Raw genomic sequence first — 23,894 nt, 5'->3', positions numbered from 1 at the left:
GTCGGCGTTACGGTGGAGGCGATAGATTAGACAAGAATTAGAGAGTAGAATAGATTCATTCGTGTTGAACCCATCCGCGCGGGCTCGAGCACACCACCGAGACACGATCTTCTTTCCATGACTCGCAAAAAAAGGGACCAACGATGCTGACAGGTGAATCATCCAAAAGGAGGCTATACGAGCGAGGCTGTCGCATGTGATTGACATTGCCAGTTAATTCAAGCTGAAATGGAGGGAAATGTATCGCCGGAGAGAGGTTCGTATCAGGCAAACCGGCGCAGTTGACCTCGTATTGAGGTCGTTGGAGTCGACGCCGATTTTCGAGGGGCGATTTGTTATTTTCTCCACAGCCTCGACTTCTCCCTCTCACTTTGCCTCCTACAGCACCACGTTTCTCAATCTTGGTCCAACCCGCGCTTATAGAGAAGACTGAACATGGGCAAAGGTCAGATCGCCCCCTCTCGCTCGCTCGCCTCAGCCTGCTGACGAGCTTTTCCAGGGACCGACAAACTCTACGTATGAGCACTCGTCTTTACAGTACGAAGAAGCCAGCCAGACTAACGACCTTTGACTAGATCACTCACTCCGAATGGGCCTCGTCCGATGCGTACTCAGCGAGCGCGGGCGCCGGTGTGCGCGCTGACACCTCCCACCACGCCGCCTTCAAGCGCCTGCCCTTCAACTTCTGCGCCCTAAGTCTGCAGCCCTTCACCACGCCCGTCTGCACATCCGAAGGCATCATATTCGACCACGAGAACATCCTACGGTGGCTGCTAAAACATGACACGAACCCGACGACTGGGAAGCCCTTGAAACAACAGGATCTCATAAAGTTGCAGTTTGCGAAGAACGACAGCGACGAATATGTCGACCCCGTTACATTCAAGGTATTCACGGACAACACGCACATCGTGGCGATCCGCCACGGAGATTCAGCGAATGTGTTCGCATACGACACCGTTGAGCGACTGAATATAAAACCCAAGATGTGGCGCGACTTAGTCTCGGACGAGGAGTTCACCAGGAAGGACCTGATTACCCTGCAAGATCCGCAGAATGTGGAGTCCCGCAACCTCACCTCATTCAAGTACTTGAAAGACGGGGAAGATTCAGGGATCCCTAAAGAGGAAGCGTCCATCAATACCGCGAGTCTAGGCAGTGCTGCGGACCTGAAAATCATGAAGGCGAAGGAGGCGGTTGCAAAGGCTAGGGCCGAGCGAGCAAATGCTGTCTTGCAAAACAGCAAATCTTTGTCGACGTCAACGTCGGCCCACACAGTCAAGAAGACAGCTTCAACATCCCAATCGTCAAAACCAATACCTTACAATGCAACACGCCACACCACCGGTCAAGCTGCCGCCTCCTTCACCTCCACCGGGCTCACACCGCACACCTCCAACGCGCTCGCAACGATGACAGACGAAGAATACATTCTGAAACCCCGGCGGGTCAAACACAAGGGTTACGTCCGGCTGTCCACCACCCTCGGACCCCTGACATTAGAACTCAACCCGGAGTACGCGCCCAAGGCCGTCTGGAACTTCGTCAAGCTGGCGCAAAGGGGGTATTACGACGGCATCATTTTCCACCGCAACATCCGAAACTTCATGATCCAGTCGGGCGATCCGACCGGGACAGGCAGGGGAGGGACGAGCATATGGAACAAAAACTTCAACGACGAACTCGAAGGCCCGCTGAAGCACGACAAGCGGGGCGTGCTGAGCATGGCGAACAAGGGCAAGAACACGAACAGTTCGCAGTTCTTCGTCACCTACCGCCCCGCCAGCCACCTGGACCACAAGCACACCATCTTTGGACGGGTCGTGGACGACGACGGCGGCGACTCACTGGAGACGCTCAAGCGGCTGGAAAACGCGCCTGTGGACAGCACCGACCGGCCCGAGGAGGAGATCAAGATCGTCGAGGCAACGGTGCTGATTGATCCGTTTGAGGAGTTTTGGAAGCAGAAGAACCAGGCGGAGCGGACCGAGAAGGAGAAGTCGGATCGAAAAGCTGCTGCCGCCGACGAAGGAAGTCTCGATGTGGACGAGGACCGCACGACATGGACGGGCAAGAGGATACGAGACGACGGCACGGTGGATTCTGGCGGCGGTATCGGACAGGTGGGAAAGTATCTCAAAGCTTCATTAGCAAGGCACGGCCACGACAATGACAATGACAATGACGAGGACGAGATTGTCGAGTTCGTCGATGACGAGCCTGAGGAACCCGTACGGAAAAAGGCAAAAGGGGGAGGTGGCGGGTTTGGAAATTTTGATTCGTGGTGATCTCTACATTTATTCCTACATGGAAATGGGGAGTATGGGACGAGATCACGGCCAAACCTGGAATGACCACCAGCACCAAAATCAAGATTCCATGTTAACTTACCTTACCTACCTTGTCTGATTAGATTTCCTGTCAACGATCAAACCCATTGAACCCTTCTTCTTCTTCTTCTCCTTGTTCTTTTTGCCCTTTGCGTATCATCTCCCCAAACTTACCTTTCAAATTGACCGGCGCTTTCTCCCCATATTCGCGACATGCCACACTTTCTCAAGGAGGACCAGGCTAATTGGTGATGGCTGAAATTGACATGACATTTGCGCGAGAACTGTGCGGTGATGACGACGGTCCTACCCCGGTCGTAGTTGTGGGAAGATCGTCATCGGTCATGTCGACATCTGTAGACTGGTTAGCAAATTGACCGGCTCCAGCAGCAGCAGTAGCAGCGGCACCGGTGCGAGCCGTATTGACGTCCGAAGACGCCCCATAGAACGGTCCATCAGGCCAGCCCTCGGACTGCATGACAGCCGCAAAATCCCAAGGCTCGAGATCTATAAGCTGGTTAGCAAGTATGCACAACTGAGCAAATGGAGGGCGACCAGAAGAAGCAGGACCATCGCCGCCAGTGCTGGCACCGGCTTCGTCAACATCCCAGGGAGGAACATCCAACTCACCATGAGCCCAGCCTTCGTTATCCCTCACGTCATCATTTCTGCAAGGAAGTTGGCCTTCGCAAGTCCCCGTCCCTCGCCAGCCAGCGGCCCATTCGGCCCTGAACTGCTTAGCACGCTCCCACCAGTATTGTCTATAGACACGTGGGAGTTGCAACAGATCAAAAAGCTCCTTGAGCGTTCTTTTCTTACCGGTCTGGAACAAGTCTGGGTACTTGGATGCCTCCCGAATGATCGTGGTCAAACTTTCAAGATGTGATGCAGTGTCCTGCCAAAGTGCGTCAATAGGGGTATCCAACACTCCAGTCTTCAAGGGCTCAACCTGCGTACCTAGACTAGCTGAGAGAATCTTGGGTGCAAGCGAGGGGGGCAAGGTGGGGTTGGGTCTTGGTTCCTCATTCGCTTTGCGCTCCGCCGTCCGTGCTAGAGCCGTGAGGAAAACAACCCAATGGGCAATGTCTTTTATCGCAAGCGTCCCATGATGCTGTCGGAACTCGACAGTCCTCTTTTCCCCTGTATGGATGAATTCGAAGCAGTTGGTAAAGTTCACAAAGCATTCTCGGACCATATACCGGTAGTTCCCTTTGTTTTCTGCCGGAATCGTTGTCAGCAATTCCACAAGCTCGTGGCTGGTCTTCGCTCGGAAAATGCGAAGGAATGCGTCTTCGAGCGAAAATCCGGGCCCTTCCTTGCAATGGTGGCGCGGAAAGGTATGAGGCAAGCTTCCCACGAAGCGATTGGTCCCGATATGGCGACGAGAATAGGACGCAGGATAACTATGCCGTTGCGGATGATGCAGCAAAGTTATGGTATCCTCGAAAGCTAGGCAGATAAAGGCGAGATGGCGCAGAAGTCCAAGAGGGAGGTCAGTTTGGCCATCAGGCTGTGGTTGCAAACCGATGTGGACATGAACACCAGCGGCCTCTGGACCGGACAGGAAAAAGTAAGGGGTACCCTCAGGCCGGGGCTGAGTCATGAACCCGAGGTAGGTTTGGACTTCAGCGAGACCGTAGGGATGAAAGTGATGCAAGTCGAACTCAGGGACCGGTAGAGCGGGAGAAATGAGCTCCAACCCCGAGAACTCCCAGCCTCGCCATTCCCTGATTCTACCCCCGGAAAATCGTTCCAGATCGTAGGCATTGGCAGGAAATCTTACCGAGCTGTCCGTGGACATGTGCCATTGCGAATACAGGTCAAAGGACTCTTCTTGACTGCCTTGATGGACTATCACACCTAGTCGAGCACCTTTGCTTCGCAGAATTTTGACGGCTTGCAGAAGACCTTTATGCGCATCCAGCGTCGGGTCGAAGTTGGCAGGATTGGCAGAATTTGGGTAAAGAGAGCAGTTCTGTGGAAACAGCCAGTGGTAAACTGGGTTGGAACAGACGACGTCCTTGTTGACACCAAAGACGTATTCGATTTCGACGCCGAAGGTCAGAGGGAGTTTGTCTGATGGATTTGTTGAGAAAGCCATCTTGTCAGGTTGGCCAATTTGGCAAAGTCAGTGTTCAGTGTTGAATCGCGCCCTGCTCTCACTTCAATGACTTGCCAATGGCGACGTGCTGGTTTGGTGCCATTGGAAGCTGGTCGTGGGCTTAATCGAGCCATAAATAGCCAGGAGGATCAACCATGGGGCGGCGACTCAAGGCGGTGTAGGACAAGCAGCTCTGCCTTGACAGCAAATGTGAGCAGACAAAGACCCAATCGAGTGAAAGAGGGGGTGCTAGCCCTTTGTGGCTGTTTGTCTTGTTTGGAGGACACATTGTGTACTGTGAACCAAGAGGCCATTGTTTGGTGTCGTAGGCACTGATGAATGCGTTGGGACACAGTCGGTTGAACGTTGGTGGCAGCGGCGGTAGACAGCAGTGATGATGATCACAAAGTAGTCTAGAGATTGGGGCGGCTAGGGGGCGGCGAGGGGGGCGGCATGGGAGAAGTAGGCGAGGAGAGGAACATAGAAAAGATGAAGCGGGAGGATCGAGGCAGCGAGGTGTATGTGGTGGTGATGTGCGGAGGTCTGTCGCAGTGTCAGATCTCACCGTCGTGTCAACTTTCCGCCATCGCGCCCTGCGCTGCCCATCCCACCTCCATCTCACTTTTACGCCCCTCGTCCTAACTATCCTCGGCCTGGCAACCATCAGACAAGGAGAAGCATAAGCACTCTGATTCCACCTCTCAGTTCCCGTGGCTGCATCTGCGGCTGAAAGTCCGCAACGCGCGCAAGTCGAAAGCCTCACCAGCTCTAAGCTGCTTCCAGAAGCTGTTACAATGCTGATGATTTGTTAAGCACGGAGCATTATTTACGGAATCTCCCTCCTCTCTTCAAGCTGCCTACCTACAAAACCTCCCTCTGTCTCCAACGAGGCCAAGCCAACTGCTTCCCCCATCCTCGAATTCATCCTAGCCTCTCTCTGAAGTGGGTTGGTCGACCAAGAGTGGTTGGTATCTTTGGGGGCCGCCAGCTGCCTACCACAATTCCCCCGACGCTTACTGTTACTCCACCATACAAACTCATTGTAATCCTCCGCGACGACGACGCTCTTCTGCCACGATTCTTGTCACCGTTGGTGCTAGGTCTTCTCATATTGCGCAACAACCACCTCCGCAGCCGGGGAGGGCGCCTGATGACTATCCGGGGCAGAAGAGCGCAAGGACTTGGTGGTTTTTGACTTCGTTTTCGTCGTTGGCGGGCATTCGGGCTCCGCTCGCTCGGACCCAACTGGCATCTGAGAGGGCCCTGTTATCATCTCACTGCGAACAACCTGCTTTCCAGCGCGCTCTTTGCGGTGGTATAAACCGACCCAGACTCGCACAGTCGAAGATCAAACCGTTGATCAAACCATGTCTTTTATGCAAACAACCTTCAAATCCGGCTGGATCACTGATCTGGTCCTGCCCGCGCCGCCGGAAGGAAAGTCCCCGCAAGATGTGCTGGACGCCGGCTATGAACTCGCGCTCAAGATGTGCACAGATCCGGTGATGATGGCCCGGCTCAACCCGCTCATCACCAACGTGGTCACCATTCCGGCCTCAGATCCAAAAGCCGTCGACTACATGGCTCTGTCCAAGGACTTCAAGGTCGACCTGAACGCCGACTACGCGATCGAAGACTTCCAGCACTACGCCATCACCGACAAACTCAACGTGCTTCCGGGGTACAGCACGGACTTGACGTATTACAGCGCAATCCGACGGACCAAGGACGGCATGGAGGCACTCACCAATCCGGGCTCCGGCGTGACCATCCACGGCCGCTTCAGCATCCGGGTCGCCGAGCCGCGCGACGTCAAAGCGCTGGACGCAAGCGACGGCAAGGGTTGGGTGGTGAATTTCTACGAAACCAACGAGCTGAGGTGTAACGTCATGCTGAGCTACTACATCCGCGCCACGACGGACAAGTCGCACCGGATGGCGCACGGGCGGTTCAAGGAGATGTGGTACCAAGGGATGAAGGACCTGGGTTATCCTCCTACGTCGTGACGAGATGACTCGCGGGGGTTCGTTCCAGCAGGCAGTTTGCAGGTTTTTGAGCGTCTGGTAAAAAGTTTGGTTGGCTGTGCGGCTGGCGTTGGTTCTCCAGACGGAGAAACGGAATCAAGATCGAAGAGAGGAAGGCGTGCGCCATTGCGGGAAGAGGGAGTTCGCTGAAAAGAGAGATACCGACAGCAAAAGACACGAGAGAGATGAACACAGAGAGGGAATGATGGTAATCACAGACGAGCAGAGAATGGAGGAGAGAAGAGACAAAACAATGCCGAGGGTTCTGGCTACAAGTCACCTTACCTTACCTCACCGCACTATACGAAAGCCATGCTCCGCCACTGGCTATTGCACTCCACAGTACTCTTCGAGCGGACCGAAATCAGCATAATGCAAACCAGATGAAACGCGGAGCATACTCGTCCTAGCTAGCTAACCAGGCAGCTAGGCCAGTACCCATCTGATTGCTTTAGGGAAGGGGGCGTTTGTTTGGGTGTTTTCTTGGTTGTTTGATCTCGGCACGCAGTAGGGGGGTTAGCATCCGGTATCTATTTCGCACGTCTTTTTAATCTCAATGCTTCTTGTAGTTCAATCACCTTTGTCTCCTTTTTGGCCTCCTGTTTCGTGTGTTGTGTTTCTTGTCTTTTGTAACTCAAGGACCTTCGTCACCTTTCTCCTTTCTCCTTTCTGGTACCTCGTACCGAGTGAATACTTTGTGTTGTGCCACGTTCAGCCCGCTGTCCTGGGTACCTACCTACCTACTCAGGTGCGTACCAAGGTCCATCCCGGGTGTCGAGTCGGTTTCCAAAGCACGACGCGGACAGCACAGCGAGACCGGGACGCGAGTCATATTCATATATCCACGCGCATAGAGGAACGAGTTCTAAGGAAGCGAAAAGAAAAGATATCTCGAACGAAGCTGGCTCTTGAATCAGGGCTTCATTTCCTCAAGAGATGGATGGCTATTTGAAGAAACCATGCCCCCTCCCTAATCTACCCTGCGAGACTCTCAGAAGCACAAAACAGAGCACTGTCTTCACCAACGCAGCAAAAAGCAATTGTCACGAATGCCTCCCGGATGACTTTTTGTTCAATAAATCGCTTGAACGCAGCAGCAGCAGCAACAGCAGCAGCAAATAAATGCGGATAATAGATGACTTCCCCTGACCCTCGTCCCAGTCTCAAGGGCTGTCTCTCTTATGAGACCAACCCGCGTCAAGCTTGTAAGCCCGACACATACTTGACGGCGACCACCCATTCGGTGCCAAAGTCGGTGCCGTGTTTTCTTCGAGACCCATGCTTCTGCCACGCCGCGGCCGTGATGCCGATGTCGGCCACCCAGACCTGCCAGGTGGGCTCCGTGATTCCATCATGAGACATTCCATATAGCAACCCGGTCTTCGGTGCCCCTAGACTGACGATGTGCTTGCTGTTCATAACCAGCGGCTGTCCATCAACTTCCGTCAACAACCCCGACGTGGCAGATAATCCGCTCGGCACATCGATAGAGAGGACGAGGGAGCTGCGATTGGCCCACCGAATCATCTCCAGCACTGTTGCTTGGTCGTCCGTCCGTAATTCTTCAAACGTGACGTGCACTCCGAGCAGAGCATCCACAATCACGTCAGGAGTCGGGCCGCCCGCGCTGGCTTTGGTCTGATATTCGTCCCAGCGGTCCACGTACCCTTGTCCCTTCTTGTAAATGCTGAGCTGTTTCTTCATAACTTCGAGAAGCAGTTCTTCACGCTCGCCCCCGAGGATGACAATGGTCACCCGAAGCCTGCGATTGCGTAAATGCCTGGCTGCGGCGATGGCTCTAGCACCGGATTTGTGATTGCCCACTAAGAACACCACACTCCTGACCTCGGGAATCTTGAGCACTGCCATGGCTATACTCCGTCCAGCATTCTCCGAGAGCATGTCTTCCGTGAGGCCAAGTTCCGAAGTGCAGAGTTGTTCGATCTCAAGCATCTGCAGCGGTGACAAACAATGACACGGCTTGTTGTTGAGAAGTTTGAAGGTGCCACGGTTGCCGGACACGGATCCGTTGAGCGGCGATGAGGTTTGCATCCGGCCCAAAGGGCGCGGCGAGTCTGTCCGGTCAATATGCGGAGGGATGACGCTGCCCTTTCTCGAACCAAGTGGCCGTCGGGAGCCCGCCCTCTTGGATCCTCGCCCGCTGCTGTAATGGCCCTCTCCCCCGATCGACTCATCTTCGGTTTCCCCCGCTTCACTCTTCCATCGATCTTTGTCCTTTCCACCCGGCGTGTCCAAAACGTTTTCCGTGAAGTGCAGGTTTCGGCCCCCGTTGGTCCCAGGTCGAGCTTTCCGATTGAAGCTCACAAGCCGGTCAGCTTCCGCGGTGGTGTCTGCTTGCCGGATGTCGTCAAAGACTCGGCGCTTGTCGAACTTGGATAGATTTGATTCAAAGTCAAAGTCGCCCATATCCTGGATGTCAGTAGCATCTTCTGTAGCCCAACCATTCATGTCTTCTGCGGCTTTCCGACCCCGCTGTGCCCTCTTTCTAGGCTGTCGAGGTACCTCCTCGATGAAGGGGGTCTGGCGCCAGCCCTTGCCTTTTCCTGCCTTCTTCTGACCCTTGAGCGGGCCGTGATTGACATCTTTCATGTCGATGATGCCTGGACCAGTTTGTGATGGTATATATTGAGCCTTCTTTTCGCTGGCGACCTCTGGCGCGGGTTTAGCAACCGCAACATTGTCCCCAAGACTTAATGCGTCAAACGGCTCCGTCAGAGTCGCACTGGCGGGTGTATTTCTTTTCTCCGTCTTTTTGGGAACAGCCGTCGCGATGCTGGACACTGAGCTATTCCCCACATTGCCGTTGCGCGGCAAGCGCGCCGACGGGTTGCTCACTATTCCATCGGCGATCATGATCGGGGACACTGGCTGCGGCTGCTGGATAACTGCTGGCATTGCTGCAAGTTTGGCGGGCGGTTTCGCGTAGCTGATGATGGCGGGGTCGACAAACGCGGGCACATTGTGCTGCTGTTGAAGGACTGGGGGGAATGTGGTCTTCTGGTGTTCGGCAGCGGCGACTGGTGTAGGCAATTCCTCCTCTTCGACCGTGGATGGTTGTGAAGGGGACACTTCGAGGTCTGCTATAGCGGAGGAGTCAATGGCGTATGAGGGGAGTCGCTGGCCATTCCACAAAAGTACTGCAAACTAGGTTAGTATTGCGAGCTGGGCTTCGGAGCGAAGCCTACCATTCTGCAGGAACAGCTTTTGATTGACGACATCTGCCACTACACCCTGGATTTGAGCATGCGGAGGATTCTGTAGCGTGACCAAGATGGTGTAGCCAACGAAGTCGGACGCCATGGTAAGGGAGGAGCGAGTGTAGCAGACGGAGTGGAGCAGTACTATATGTTCATGCTGCTCAAGATAGGGTAGAGTGAGCAAGATAAATACAAAATCTGAAAAGATCAGAGATTCAGGCCTTGAGGATCTGGGAGGGTGAAGGATGTTTCCCCTGTGAGGGCCTTGTCGATTCCGTTCAATGCCTGGCTTCTGCCGAAAAGTCGATAAAGTTTGGTGTTTCCCCTTTCGTCATCATCTCACACGACCATCCAAGGCTGAATCGCCAGACACCACTATAGGCTTCATCATAGACTGTGCTTCACATCTAATATCTACAGACTAATTCATGTCAATTGGACGCTCCTTGCGATCTCAAGCGAGATTTCTCTTCGGTACGCTTCCCAGACGCAGGCTTCATTCCCCAGAGGCAGATCCGTCGCTACGCCGCACTGGCCTTCAACATTTGCTTCTCAGCCTCGAGCATCTCCTCGAACGTAAAGTCGTCGCCGAAGTCATCCTTCTCCTCGGTCACTTCTTTCTTGACCTCCTTCTTTCCCAGCGTCTCATGACTAGACAGCTTGGAATAGAAGTGCAGCACCTTTTGATGGACCATGACCTTCCGCTCATCGAACCGAAGAACCTGTAAGCCTTCCTTTGTTCTTGCTCGACTCAATGCGACATACGCTTGGCCTTTCTCAAAGACCTTCCCGAGATCCACTTTGACTCGGCTAAGTGTCTGGCCCTGTGCTTTGTGGATTGACAAGGCCCATGCTAGAATTAGAGGTACCTGGACTCGTTTCACAAGGACTTCACCGTTCTGGGCTTCGGTCTTCCACTCGTCCGGAGAGCAGAGCATACTCCTTGATGTTCCGTCCGGTAGGTTAAATCTCACCATGGGCCACAGCCTCCTGGGCTCGCCACCCGTGGTCGAGTTTTTCAGCCTAGCTTCACGGATCTTCTCACGTGCAGCCTTTATCTCACCATTGTCGTCTTCGTCGTCTGGCTCGTGCGCCAGGAGAAACGTGGGTTCGTCATCCTTGTAGGTGAAGAATGTGCCTTCATCCATGAATGACTGTACAATCCCGAGGGATCCGTTGACGAGTTGTGTATCAATGTTTTTGATCAGCATGACTTGTGCACCCTTCTTCAACTCGAGTACCTCGGGAGCGATAAAGTTGTTCAGCAACGCCTTTCGTGTGTTAAGGTCAACGGTGCCTGTATCCACTGCTGTAAAAGTCATCATTTGGCCGGACAGCTTTCGCATACGATTCTGGTTGGCATTTTCGACTTCCTCACGGCGAGGATACCTGAGCATCATTAGCAGGCTGGTGGATCACGGATTGGAAACACTCACAGCTCAGTTGCCTCAAGCTCATCGCGGAAATCCAAAGGCCTCGAAAGTGACTTGAATTCTCGGATAGTGGCAGGACTCATCTTACCCAGACGCATTTCGTTGAGCATTCGAGCGAACTGTTCGTCCTTTTGGCGGAAGACATGGGTCAACAGGATGGTATGTTGGATGCAGGTGTTCCACGTTACTGCCTCAAAGACAAACTTGGCCGAAGTGTTTCTGTCGGGTACAGGAGGGAGTTGGAAAAAGTCTCCAGTGACGACCAACTGAATACCACCGAAAGGGCGGCCATTGTTTCGAATAGTACGCGCCACTTGCTCCAGCTTGTCAAAAAGCTGACCGTCGACCATGGATACTTCGTCAATAATGAGAACCTTGGTCCGGAGCCATTTCTGCCTCGATTTCTGATTGCGCTTGATCTTTTTGACTAGTTCAGGTGCAGGCTCCTTTCCCAACCCAATTCCCGACCAACTGTGTAGCGTCTGTCCTTCCAAGATGCACGATGCTAAGCCGGTCGACGCTGTGATTGCGATCCGATCAGAGTCTTTCCGGTACTTGTGCTTCAACTTGGAAATTATCGCCCTCATAAGAACAGATTTCCCCGTACCAGCGGACCCGGTGAAGAAAACGCTCTTTCCTTCGTCCATGACTGCCTTCATAACAGACTTCTGCTCGTCGCTCAAGAAAGGCTCCGACACTGTGCCAAACGTTGCCGGTGCTATTTCCGCCGGTTTGCTGGTCGACAGAACCGTACGGTCAGACGAGGACCTCGAAAGCGACGCATTTGTTCGATGGCGCGCGAATGATGACTTCTGTAACATGTCTGACATCGCAAGGGACGCTTTTTCACGGCTGCTCGCGTTCTGCAACTGTTTTGACGGACTGAATCTATCAAATTTGTCGGGACGCTCGCCTTGCGCTGTGCTTTCTTCATCCCTGTAGGCAGTTGAGACTTGAGCCGTGAATGATGCGGGCAGTGCTCTTTTCTTGTTTGGTCCCACCGTCCGTGGCTCCGGTATATCTTTTGACAGCTTTCGTGTGGGCGGGTTTTCGTAATGGTGCGCTGGCGATGACGACCATGGGACTTCGGCGCTACTCGTAGGGACAGTCGGAGAGCCCTTCTGGATGGAGGGAAGTGAAGGATAAGAGACGGCATCCATCGCAGGCAAATCAGGGTATCGGACGTCGGGGTGACCTTCGACATTGTCCGTGAGGTCAATGAAGGTAGGCGGGGTGTTTTCGTCGGACCAGGGTTGCTGATGGAGAGAGCCCAAGTTGCTGGAGCTGCTCATGGTCCGATCCAGTTTCCTCTTCAGAGAACCCGACGAGGAATCGCGGGGAGCATTGGCTGCGGAGGAACTGAATGGCAGAGAAGATTGCTTCTTCTCGCTAGAGGCCGAGGATGCATGTCTGTTGGCTGCCCGGGCAAGCATGATAGTATTGACGAAGGACTTCGGAGATCTCAGGGCACGGGTCGGGGAGCGAAGCACGAGACTGGAGAAGCAGACTTGCATGAAAAGCAGGAAGGGCAAGAGAGGGCAGAATTAGGGAGGCGTACAGAATAGAGGAAGGTAGGGCCTTTCATTGGCACTGCACACGTGGAAGCAGCGCCCTGTACATTGCAATGCTGAACGAAAGGAAATCAAGGTGCAGGCGGGCAACGCGTGAGGGACTCGCGAGTTGCGCGCTGCAGGTCGCGTCTCTTCTCTACAAAGTCTTGGCGATGCTGCTTTTATCCCATCCGCTTAAGGCTTGGTGTCAAGGTCAGATTCACACGACTTTATTGGCTAGACCGTCTACAACCTCCAAACCCACCTAGTACTAGTGCTTTTATCCTCTTCAAGTACTAGAGATGATCTTATAAGCTCAAGTCGTCTTCGATATGACATCGCTGGAAATTTACGAATGGACACTCGGCTCTTGTCAACCCAATGAACCATGCAGCACTTCCTAGATTGGATCCTGTACAGTGTTGATGTTCACCATATAGATATCCCGAGATTCTGTATGCGTTTATGCATATGACTGTGATAGTCCAGGCAGCAATTGATTATCAAATGATTTCGTCGATTTGCGAAAACAAACAAAACGGTATATATCAGACAAGGCGCACCCATCTCCTCGATAAATGACTTTGTGCGAACCGATTTCAGGGAAAGTGGCGAAAATTGGAAAAGATTCTGACAAGGTGTTATGGAAAATACTGAGAAGCACGGAAACAATACTGACGACACGAAATCTTATATGTTGGCATGCACACTCAGATTTCTGCAGGCCAACCAAATATTTCCCGCTTTTTGTGAATGGCGTTCAACTCTGGGTTTGATACCCAAGAGCTGTTGAGCACGGATGGCCTCTCTCCTGGTTAAGAGGCGAGACAAAGTTACGTGCTTCTCTTCCACTCCCAACAATACAGTCTCCTGCGTTTTTAGTTCTCTGGTTTGCCGCAACCAGAAGGCGTGTGCCTTTGATGCCAGCCATCTCGCCGCCGTTAAATGGAATTGTCGAATGGGGAGATGTTCTAGAGACGGCAGTTTCATCAACCTTTTCGACAACGACATCCATTGATCCATCATAGTTGATGGATGACCATATATATTTCTAGTACCTTTAAGCTTTTTTGGATTTTGACCACCGTTCTTCAAATTGTTCCTTTGGGGATGGGAGGTTGACTGCAGGAGCTCGTGGATCTGGTGTCCAGGGCAGAAAATCAGATCCTTCCACTAACCATCGGAACATCTCACCCTGAAGCATCTGTGCAACTGGTGCAAACTCCGGCTCAGCGGCAAGGTTGGACATTTCATGAGGATCCAGGCGCCGATTATAGAGCTCAGGCGGCTCGTATAGCCGATAGATGTAAGTCCACTCCTCGTTGCGTATGCTAATGGCCTTTCCGACAATCCGAGTGTCCTCATGTTGCAATGCACCTTTGATGTCGTACGGATATGGGCCCCGCTCTACCAGGGGCTCCTCACTCATCAGAAACCCTCCTTCAGAAAAAGCAAATCTCTTGTGTTCGGTCGCTTTCTGCGTCAAGAGGGGCACTAGACTTTTTCCGCTGTGGGGGAAGTGCTCCCGGATCCCAGATATTTCCAGGATTGTTGGCAACAAGTCGACCATCTCTATCATGGCATTAACGCTGTGACCTTCTGGAAGGCCTTCCCCAGCAATAATCAGAGGTTCATGGGTCAAACAGTCAGATAACCCCGACGGCCACTTCTCGATGAGGCCGTAATCCCCTAGGTATTCGCCATGATCTGTGAAGAACAATGTCACTGTATCCTTCCACAAGTTCAGATGATCCAGTTGCTGAATTATCTTTCCAAACTGGTCGTCTAGCCGCGTTATCATGCCGTAGTAGGTGGCTTTGACTTCGGCCCAGATTTCAGGGGTCGCTCTTGAGGTACCATACCGGGTTCGTATCTTTTGCATATACAGGGCCTCGTAGCCGGTCTTCTGAGCCGGATCCAAGACTGGGGTGACCTTGCTGCGATCATACATGGAAAAGTAGGGCTCCTCAACTTGGAATGGGCAATGCGGGAACATCAGAGGCATAAATAGGACCCATGGCTTATCGTCCGGAGGATTCGTCAGCCATTTCAAAGCGGATTTTACCACCGCATCGTCATAGTCGAGTGCTTCGTGGGGATTGCGTAACCCCTTGTAGAACAGTCGCCCCCAGATACTTTCGTCCCTTTCGGTGGAGGTGTCGCCTCCTCCGGCAAACTTTGGTATGAATTCAGGTGTCTCTAGAAAACCGTATTCTGTCACACTCAACTCGGTTACAGTTGGTGCAAAGGTATCTCCCCTTGGGGCGAGACAAGCGACATGGTAGCCGTTTTCTTTGAGGCTGCGAAAGACATTTGGCTCCCAGGGCTTGATGAGATTGGTCAGGCTTCGATGTCCACTGGTGTGAGGATATGTCCCGGTGAACATGCTACACCTCGACTGCGAGCAGACTGATGCCTGGACAAAACAGTTGGTGAAAACAGTGCCTCTCTTTGCGAATGCATCGATGTTGGGCGTTTTGATAATGCTCTCGGGGCCTGCAGTGCAATGCAAGGAATCATATCGCAGCTGATCAGGCATAAAGATGACATAGTTGGGTCTGTCTCCGCCATTCTTGGATTTGATCTCAAGAGGCAACGCCTTGAAAGGGGAAAACATGGAGTTGGTCATCTTCAACCAGGGCGATACTGGCTACAGCAATGATACCAGAAGAATGCAGAAGTGCCTTCACTTGTTTCAGCAACAAAGACGAGTCCTCGACCTTCGTCGTCGAATTTAACCTAATTTTACAAAATTCTGCCGCGAGAAACTGCCGAAGCCTCTGCCACTGTAGTGGCCCATGGACGAAAGCATCCACATGATATTGCGAGAGGATGATGACGACGAGCCAGAATTTCTACAGTCAACCTTGTATTGCCTAGAACAGATGGAGGCGAAGTTGAACCGATGAGCGACTCCCGTGCCGATGCCCGCGCCCGACTCCCGTGCTGAAATGACGGATGCTTCGTAGAGAGGGGACTAGATGCATGGGTTGCTGCGTCCCTTAGGTTCTCTTAAGCTTAAACTTATAAACATATCTCCAGAAACACGGAGATTATCGTGTCCTCCATGCTTGATCTTGACCTCAGTTCACGAGTAAATATGGCGTCATCGAAGAAACCGAATTTCCTGGTCATCGTAGCCGATGATCTTGGATTCAGCGATACCTCGCCCTTTGGAGGTGAAATAGACACTCCCAATCTGATGAATCTAGCTAGGGAGGGCTTGCGTCTGACTGATTTTCATACCGCTGCATCCTGTTCACCAACAAGAGCCATGTTGCTCTCAGGCACCGATTCTCACATTGCTGGTCTTGGGGCCATGGCAGAGCGAATGAAAAGGTTCCCAGATGTCTTTGCGGACAAACCTGGCTACGAAGGCTATCTGAATTTCCGCGTTGCTGCCATGCCAGAAATTCTCCAGGACAACGGTTACCACACAGTCATGTCCGGGAAATGGCATTTGGGCATGACCAAAGATATTGCACCTTGTTCTCGCGGGTTCACCAAAGTCCTTTCGACACTTCCTGGCGCCGGCAACCATTTTAATTTCGAACCGCAGCTGTATGATACGACGGAAAAGCCCCGGGCTTTGTTAAAAGGCAAAGGTGTTTGGATGGAGCATGATCAGTTTATTGACGGCGAACACGATCTTCCCAAGGACTTCTATTCCTCCAACACGTTTACAGATTACTTTCTGAAATACCTGCGTGAGCGCACAGACGATGAGAAAGAAAAACCGTTCTTTGGCTACCTCGCTTTCACCGCTCCTCACTGGCCGTTGCAAGCTCCTGCAGAGACGGTGAGGAAATACAAAGGGTGGTATGATGATGGGCCACTTGGACTACGTGATCGGCGGCTGAAATCTCTGGTCAAAAAAGGGATTGTCCCAAGCGATGTCGAGCCCGCACCGTTACACACCTTAGGAACTACGCCGTGGGCTGAGCTCTCAAAGGAAGACCAGGCGAGATCATGTCGAGCCATGGAAATTTTCGCCGCAATGGTTGACCTGATCGACGTCAATGTCGGCCGTGTGATTGAATATCTCAAATCTACGGATGAGCTGGATAACACGTTCATTGTCTTCATGTCTGACAATGGCGCCGAAGGACAGCTGCTAGAAGCCATTCCCATCCTCGCGGGCGCAACATTATCGGACGTTATCAAGAAATACTATGACAATTCTTTGGAAAACATGGGGAACCACAACTCTTTCGTTTGGTACGGGCCTCAATGGGCCAGTGCTGCAACTGCTCCATGCCGGGCAGCAAAGTCATACACTACAGAAGGCGGCATCAGGTGCCCATGCATTGTTAGGTACCCGCGGGGAATGCCTCACCAGCGGGAAGGCAGCATCGACAATACGTTCACCACAGTTATGGATCTATTACCTACCTTCCTCGACCTTGCAGGGATCAAACATCCTGCACCAACTTTCCGCGGGCGCGACGTTGCCTCTCTCCGCGGTAAGAGCTGGACGCCACTGTTGTCAGCGCCCACTTCCAACTCTGTCTCTGTCTACAACGGCGAGCAGGACATTGTTGGGTGGGAACAGCTTGGTATAGCTGCAGTACGCGTCGGAAATTGGAAAGCCCTTTTCCTACCCCCACCTCGTGGACCCGGCAGGTGGGAGTTGTATGATCTAAGTAAGGATCTAGGTGAGGTCAATGACCTCGCAGGAAAAGAACCCAAGAAGCTGGCGGAGATGATTGCACACTATGAAACCTATTTTCAAGAGACCGGGATGTTCGATGCATATGAGATGTATCAAAGTGAGCTGGCCAAGGTCAATCAGCAAGGCAAGGCTTGGTAGAGAGTCTGATAACGTTGTAAGTAGATATACACAATATACACAGTCTCGTGGTTTGGGGCTACTCTCAAAGATGTGACTTAATAGTTGAAACTTGACTCTATAGAACCGCTACTGACAGGAACAAAGAGGTAATCAATTTTCTATCCTCGAGACACATAGACTCGAAAATTCTCACGATCCGTACTATGTCGGCATTTCCGAACTGTCGGCGGTGTCTACCACTTCACCACAAGAACGACATGCTAACAGGGACTATCATTGTATCGTATCCAAGACAGAACCCATCCCATGCATAATTAGCAACGCTTATTGCTATCGATAGATGAAGTACACTGGCACTTCTCACTTGCCATTCTATTTAACCTTTACATCCACAACTACCGTGTGAATGTATCCCACGGACACGGGTCGGTCTAACACCCAGGAGGCGTATTCATGTCGTGCATCAGTACGCTGTGACGCACATGACAGCATCAAAAGGCGTCTAGGCTAGCGAAGAGACGCCACCAACCCGACTCCCGTCCCGCCGGGAGTCGGTTGGGCGAGAACTTTGAGCCTTAGCCAGACATCTGAACAGAACTACCGAAAAAGCTATACAAACAATGCTAGACCACGCACTAAGAGTGTCTCAGGAAGTGCATCTACAGCAAGAACATCAGCCCCCTCAACGCGCAGGATGCCGTAGCGTGGCTCTCCACAATCAATCTCCTCCAGATTTGTGGGGTATAAATACGTCCGCATCAGGATCCTGATTTGGAATGTGTTCGCTCCATCGACTTTGCTCTTCCCTCCCAGATCAGGTGTGCCAGCACTCAGATCAATGGCGAACCTCAAAGACCTCCTCCTCTTGCGTACCCTAAGCTGGCGCCTCCTGTTGGGACTGTTCGTCATTAACGTCAGCGTTTTTAGCTATGGCTTCGACAACTCCATTTACTCTACCATCCAAGCCATGAACAGTGGGTGTACTTTCTCCTTCCTGGAATCCTGATTAATCAATCACGCAGGTTTTGAGAAGACCTTCGGAAGCTACGACAAAGAGACACACAAGTATACCTACTCCGCCAACAGTCTTGCCCTTCTCAACTCGCTGGGGCTTCCAGCAAAATGCGTCGGCGCCTTCGTCGGATATCTGATTGCCGAGAATTTTGGTCGAAGAGTCTCATATGTCGCCATGCAGACCGTCGTCATCTCCGGGACGGCGGTGAGCTACACTGCTAAGACCTACGGGCAGATTCTTGCAGGCCGCATGCTTGTCCAAGGCATGGTGGGTTGGGACAATTTCCTGGCACCAATGTTCATCGCCGAGATCGTGCCTCCCCAGGTCCGTGGTGCCATGGTCGTCACATACGTCTTTAGCCATGTCTTTGGCTCATTCATCTGCACCCTCATCAGCAACAGAACAAAGACGTACCCGGGAAATCACTCTTGGCAGGACCCCGTTCTCAGCTGTTTCGCATTCCCGGCTTTCACACTTCTGTTCTGTTGGCTCATACCAGAGAGCCCCCGCTGGCTGATTCGAAAGAATAAGAAGGCGAAAGCTGTCAAGTGGCTCAGGAAGCTCCACGGCTCCACCGAAGGGTACGACGCAGAGACAGAAGCCGATCTACTGCATGCTGCCATCACGACCGAGAGTGAACTTCGTGGCACCTGGCTCGACCTCTTCCGAGGAACGAATGCGGTGAGTGTTATTGTTTTCCCCGGGATAGAAACCACTCCTTTGTGTACTGACTTGACTATCCAGCGTCGAACAATGATAGCCGTTGTATCTGGAGCATTCAACCAATTGACCGGGCAATCCTTCGTCTCTCAATATGGAACTCTCTTCGTCAAAAGTTTCAATCGAATGGACCCCTTTGTGTACTCGGTCATGTCAAATGCCATCGCAACTTTGGGTCCGCTTATTGTCTTCACGATGGTGGATCGCGTCGGCAGACGACCCATCTATCTTGTCGCTGGAACCCTAATGACGGCACTTCTGTTGACAATTGGCGGCCTGGGGACTACGCGTGTCAATGCATCACGCGCAGATGGCATCATAGGCTGTGCGGCCCCCTATGGACTCTTCTACATCATGTCGTTTGGAGCCATTTCCGCCGTGACCGGGGCCGAGGTCCCTCACCTCCGACTGCGGGACAAGACCTCCTTCTTAACCTATTTCGTGCGTTTCGTGTCCGACTTCCTAATCACCTACACGTACCCCTTCCTCTTCGCTGCCGATCACGCCAATCTCGGAGCCAAGGTGGGCTTCATCTACGGCGGATTCGGCGTCCTGGGCATCGTGTGGGGGTATTTCTACCTTCCGGAGCTGATCGGGAGATCCCTGGAGGAAGTCAACGAGATGTTCGAAGCGGGAGTGCCTCCCAGGAAATTCAAGTCTTGGGAGTCCACCAATCCGCGGAGCATCGGGACCCTAGCCACCCATGTGGAAAAACACCCCGAGCAAGCGAAAACCCTTGACATCGAGCACGTGGAGATCTATGGAACCGACAAGCCAGGAAGAGGTACGACGCAAGGACTTGATTGAGGAGGGCTGGCGGTCAAACAGGGTGACGGGGTTTATGGAAAAGTTGTGGCAAAAGGTTGAAACAACGTCAACGATCGACGGATCCTTATCGAACTTGACGAGAATTGAACACTAGCACGATATGTTAGTGCAAAGAGCCTAGTTGGAGAACAGGAAGGACGTTAGGAAGTGGTCTCAAGTCCCTTAAGATCGCTCAAAAAGAACAAGGATCCGCCAGTCCATAGCAGAGACTGAGACATCTCAAGCTCATGTGCTTGTCAGGATACCGATCGTGACGAAAGCCCTGTTCCATATATTCCGTAAATTTTGCGAGCTAAAGTCCAATGTACCGTCAGATCTTTTTTGTCCCGTTCCTAATATAGAGGTACAAGTACCTAACTAGGTATGTCGTAGATACTTATAAGGCCGATCCCTACACAACAAAGCGATTCATCGAGTTAATTCCGACGTTCTTAGTAGTCTACATGAGTTTGCTATGACATGTAGCAAGACTAGATTTGAGTGCTGAAAGTGTTGATATATTCCTCTCGCCCTACCTGTTCTCCCTACTCTATTCCTCTCGCCCAAGGCGGCGAAAAGCTGCGCCAGATCGACGGGCAATGTTGCCGACAACTCACTGTTCTGTACAATACCGCAAGCCACTGCCGAATTTGAACGCTGGATCCCGGGTGCTGTACGGCGAGTCTTCATCGCACTCTGACACTGCAGCCATGGAGCTGGGCAGATCAAAGGGCAGACGCCCTTCCGGTCCACAGCCGTCCACGCCGAAGACGACGTCCAGGAAGGCGGCGTCGCTACTGCCGTAGCTGACCAGCATGGCGTCCACTTGACCTGCTATCTCGCCGATGACGGCCGGCCGGTCGAGATGGATGTCGACAATGCTGACGGGGACACGCGAGTATACCGCTTTCTGTCGAGATCTCTCCTGGGGCGGAAACTCGAGGGAACCCGCGTGGAAGTTTGCTTCGAAGCCGCCCGGGCGTGGCTCGTACGGCGCGCGAAGACGGATCAAGGCAATGTCGGCGTCTTCCGGCCTAGCCACCGTCTGGATTGTTGGTCCGTGTCGAGACGTGAGAATCTCGCGGTCGACATTCTCCAGATAAAACCTCTTGTTCTGAATCGCGGCACGCTTCAAGGGTAGGGTATTGTTGTTCCGGTTGACAAGAAGCGTGTAGCTGCGCCGTTGCGCCTTGTCAGCTTCCAGCACAAAATCAGGATGGCCCACGACTCTCTCGGCTTCGTCAACATCGACGAAAGGGGCGTCGAAGAGCCCGAGCGCAAACTTCTCCGTCAACAGCCTCCGCACGGATTGGTCGATGCGAGACTCCGAGACGAGTCCTTTGTGCACTGCTTCGACCACCAGCTCTGGCCGCGATTCCCCGCCGAACTGGTCACAGCCGGCGTCGAGAATCCTCACTACCCTATCGATTTCGCTGAGCTGCTCGCAGCCCCAGGCCCGGGCGGGCATGTCCTGGCCCAGAATGGTGGCATCCGTAATGAGGCCCCAATCAGTACAGACGATTCCGTCAAACCCAAGCTCCTCCCTCAAAAGCTTGGTGATGATCCCCTTGTGGAATGCAAAGCCCACCTCCTCGGAGTAATCGCCCTGGAGCCCCACGGGCTTGCCGTAATAGGGCATCATCTGTCTGCTTCCGGCCTCAATCGCCTTGCGGAACGGCCTGAGATGGTACTCGAAATGACCTCCAGGGTATACCTGGTCTTTCCCGTACACAAAATGAGCATCCTCCCCGTCTTTCTGTGGTCCGGCCCCCGGGAAATGTTTCGTCATACAGCTCACGCTGTGTGTGCCGACGGTGCCGTCGGAACTTGCCTGGAAGCCTCGAATGTACGCCTGCGCCAGTCTCCCCGAGAGGTCGGCGTCTTCGCCAAACGTCCCGTCGATGCGAGCCCACCGATACTCGGTCGCCAAATCGATCTGCGGTGACAGCGCACAGCGTAGTCCTATGGCCACGTACTCGTGACGGGCGATGTCGGCGAACTTCTCCACGAGAGCCTCGTCTCGCAGCGCGGCCAACCCGAGCGTTTCGGGCCACTGGGAGAGTTTCCCTGCTCGAAAACTCGTGCCGATGTTCTGCTTGAAGTGGTTTCGAGGATCGGTGGACATGGTCACCGGGATGCCGAGCCTCGTCTGCGAGACAGCAAAGGATTGCAGCGTGTTGTACCATGTCGCCGCCCGGCGAGCGTCGTTCACAGCACCCAATAAGTTGAAATGGCTCATCTGCAGCTCCTGTACCTTGCTTTCAGCGCTCGGGACGACTCTCTTCGGGCCCTGGGTCGTTAGATCAAGTGGATTCAGCACCATGTCGTGGAACATTTGTCCGGCTTTCTCTGCGAGAGTCATACGCGACAAGAGATCGGCCACCCGGTCGGCGATAGGGGCACTGCTATCTTTGTACCTTGGCCCCGTTGTCGCCTGTGTCGCGATTGCAGAACCCTCTGCGTGAAAGGGATCATTTTCCCCCGCCATCGGTCTGTTGAAACTCTTGGGTCTAGACTCTGCAATGGTGAGTGCTTCGGCGCTGACCTTAGTTCCAGTCTCTGAATTGAGATCGCCTAGACTACCTAGTCTATTGGGTAGCTGTTTTTGGGGGGAAGCCGACTCTATATGATATGCTCTGGTTGGTGAAAAGGGGTTGGGGAGACTGTATACATGATTGCCGAAGAAGACCAGGACCCTAAATAGTGCGGCGGATGGGACCACCGTCTCCCCTGTACTCCGGACTGGTAAGGAGAATTGTGGCCACAGCTCCAGCGGTTCCTGCGGCATCCCCACCACGGCAATCGGTCAAGACTAGTGAGGCTATCGAGGGGGCGGTGACTGTACACCGAGTAAACGGGGTTGCTCATCAGCTATACACCAAAACAACTCCTACTACTAACTACGCACGGCAGCTATCACGGCGACTTTCAACACTTGGTTGATTCTTGACTCTGTCATTCATTTCACGGGCCCCACAACAAAGGCTTCAGGGTCGTATAACCCAGCTTCGTCGCTGTATTCAGCATACCGCGTCAGCAAGTCCTCTAGGATCTCTGGCTTCTCGTTGGCAAGATTTGTCGTCTCCCCCAGATCAGTCTCCAAGTTGAACAGCTCCCACTCATCAGGCCCCATGGGCGCCGGGATGTAGACGGCTTTCCAGCGTCCCTTGCGGATGGCTCTGCGGCCGAAGAGCTCCCACCCTGTAATGCTGGACTGCTCGTCATGGATCACGGAGCCGTCCGCTGAATTGGACAAATACGGCACCCATGATCTGCCGCGAGGGAGGACCACGTCCCGCCCACGGAACGATGTCCCGGGATGAGGAACCTGCGCCAAATCTAACACGGTCGGCAGGATATCCATGACCGTGCAGAATTCGTGCGAAATGGAGCCTGAACTCCTTGGGAACTTCGGATATCTGACGATGCAAGGACAGCGGATCCCTCCTTCCGTGGTCCAAGCCTTGTACCCTCTGCTGGGGGCTGTAGCCGCGCACGCCCATCGCGGGCCATACCAGACAAATGAGTTGGCATTTCCGATATTTTCGGTGCTGTTATCATAGAACTTCTGGACTACCACCAACGGACTCTGTCGCATGATGGGAAGCGCCTCGAGAAGTTGGCCCTCGGCCCCGTTGTCCGACATGAACAGTATAAACGTGTTATCGAGCTCTCCGGTTGACTCGAGATAATCGACCACTCGAGCAAGATTCTGGTCAATCAAATCAACCATGGCCGCATACGTTTCCATCCTTCGTGCCGAATTGGCACGCTCGGCATCGTCCATCTTCGCCCATTCTTTGGGCATATTGCCGATCATATCTGCCGCCTTGACGTCGGCGGGCACCAGCCTTCGCTGTATCAAGCTCTGTAGTCGCTTCAGTCGAAGAGCCTCGGGCCCGTC

The 23,894-nt window shown here is 53.1% G+C and overlaps 5 protein-coding genes across 6 annotated transcripts; 2 read left to right on the top strand and 3 right to left on the bottom strand.

The window, feature by feature from the left end:
* The first annotated feature begins 314 nt into the window (after positions 1–314).
* On the top strand, positions 315–2,446 carry PV07_00252. 2 transcript variants are annotated; one of them, XM_016386687.1, is made up of 3 exons: positions 315–445; positions 500–516; positions 576–2,446. In XM_016386687.1, exons 1-3 carry the CDS (start codon positions 436–438, stop codon positions 2,286–2,288), a joined length of 1,740 nt encoding a protein of 579 aa, XP_016253615.1. In that variant the 5' UTR covers positions 315–435; the 3' UTR covers positions 2,289–2,446. The 2 variants fall into 2 exon arrangements, with proteins under 2 accessions (XP_016253615.1, XP_016253616.1); XM_016386688.1 differs by having other exon boundaries at positions 315–516.
* A 125-nt stretch (positions 2,447–2,571) lies between these two features.
* Positions 2,572–4,431, bottom strand: PV07_00251 (uncharacterized protein; the record flags this gene model as incomplete). Its single annotated transcript, XM_016386686.1, has 1 exon — positions 2,572–4,431. One exon carries the CDS (start codon positions 4,429–4,431, stop codon positions 2,572–2,574), a length of 1,860 nt encoding a protein of 619 aa, XP_016253614.1.
* A 784-nt stretch (positions 4,432–5,215) lies between these two features.
* PV07_00250 (uncharacterized protein) lies at positions 5,216–7,029 on the top strand. The gene has a single exon (XM_016386685.1). The coding sequence runs from the start codon at positions 5,799–5,801 to the stop codon at positions 6,435–6,437; it is 639 nt and encodes a 212-aa protein (XP_016253613.1). The 5' UTR covers positions 5,216–5,798; the 3' UTR covers positions 6,438–7,029.
* A 326-nt stretch (positions 7,030–7,355) lies between these two features.
* On the bottom strand, positions 7,356–9,973 carry PV07_00249 (YjeF family domain-containing protein). The gene is made up of 2 exons (XM_016386684.1): positions 9,662–9,973; positions 7,356–9,613 (listed from the first exon to the last, which is right to left on the bottom strand). The coding sequence occupies exons 1-2, from the start codon at positions 9,774–9,776 to the stop codon at positions 7,653–7,655; spliced, it is 2,076 nt and encodes a 691-aa protein (XP_016253612.1). The 5' UTR covers positions 9,777–9,973; the 3' UTR covers positions 7,356–7,652.
* A 15-nt stretch (positions 9,974–9,988) lies between these two features.
* Positions 9,989–12,762, bottom strand: PV07_00248 (uncharacterized protein). Its single transcript, XM_016386683.1, has 2 exons — positions 11,110–12,762; positions 9,989–11,062 (listed from the first exon to the last, which is right to left on the bottom strand). The coding sequence occupies exons 1-2, from the start codon at positions 12,618–12,620 to the stop codon at positions 10,195–10,197; spliced, it is 2,379 nt and encodes a 792-aa protein (XP_016253611.1). The 5' UTR covers positions 12,621–12,762; the 3' UTR covers positions 9,989–10,194.
* Between the last annotated feature and the right edge of the window lie 11,132 nt (positions 12,763–23,894).

This window comes from Cladophialophora immunda (assembly GCF_000835495.1).
Source record: "Cladophialophora immunda strain CBS 83496 unplaced genomic scaffold supercont1.1, whole genome shotgun sequence".
In the NCBI taxonomy this organism is placed as follows: Eukaryota; Fungi; Ascomycota; class Eurotiomycetes; order Chaetothyriales; family Herpotrichiellaceae; genus Cladophialophora; species Cladophialophora immunda.
This window is presented reverse-complemented; position numbering and strand designations above follow the sequence as displayed.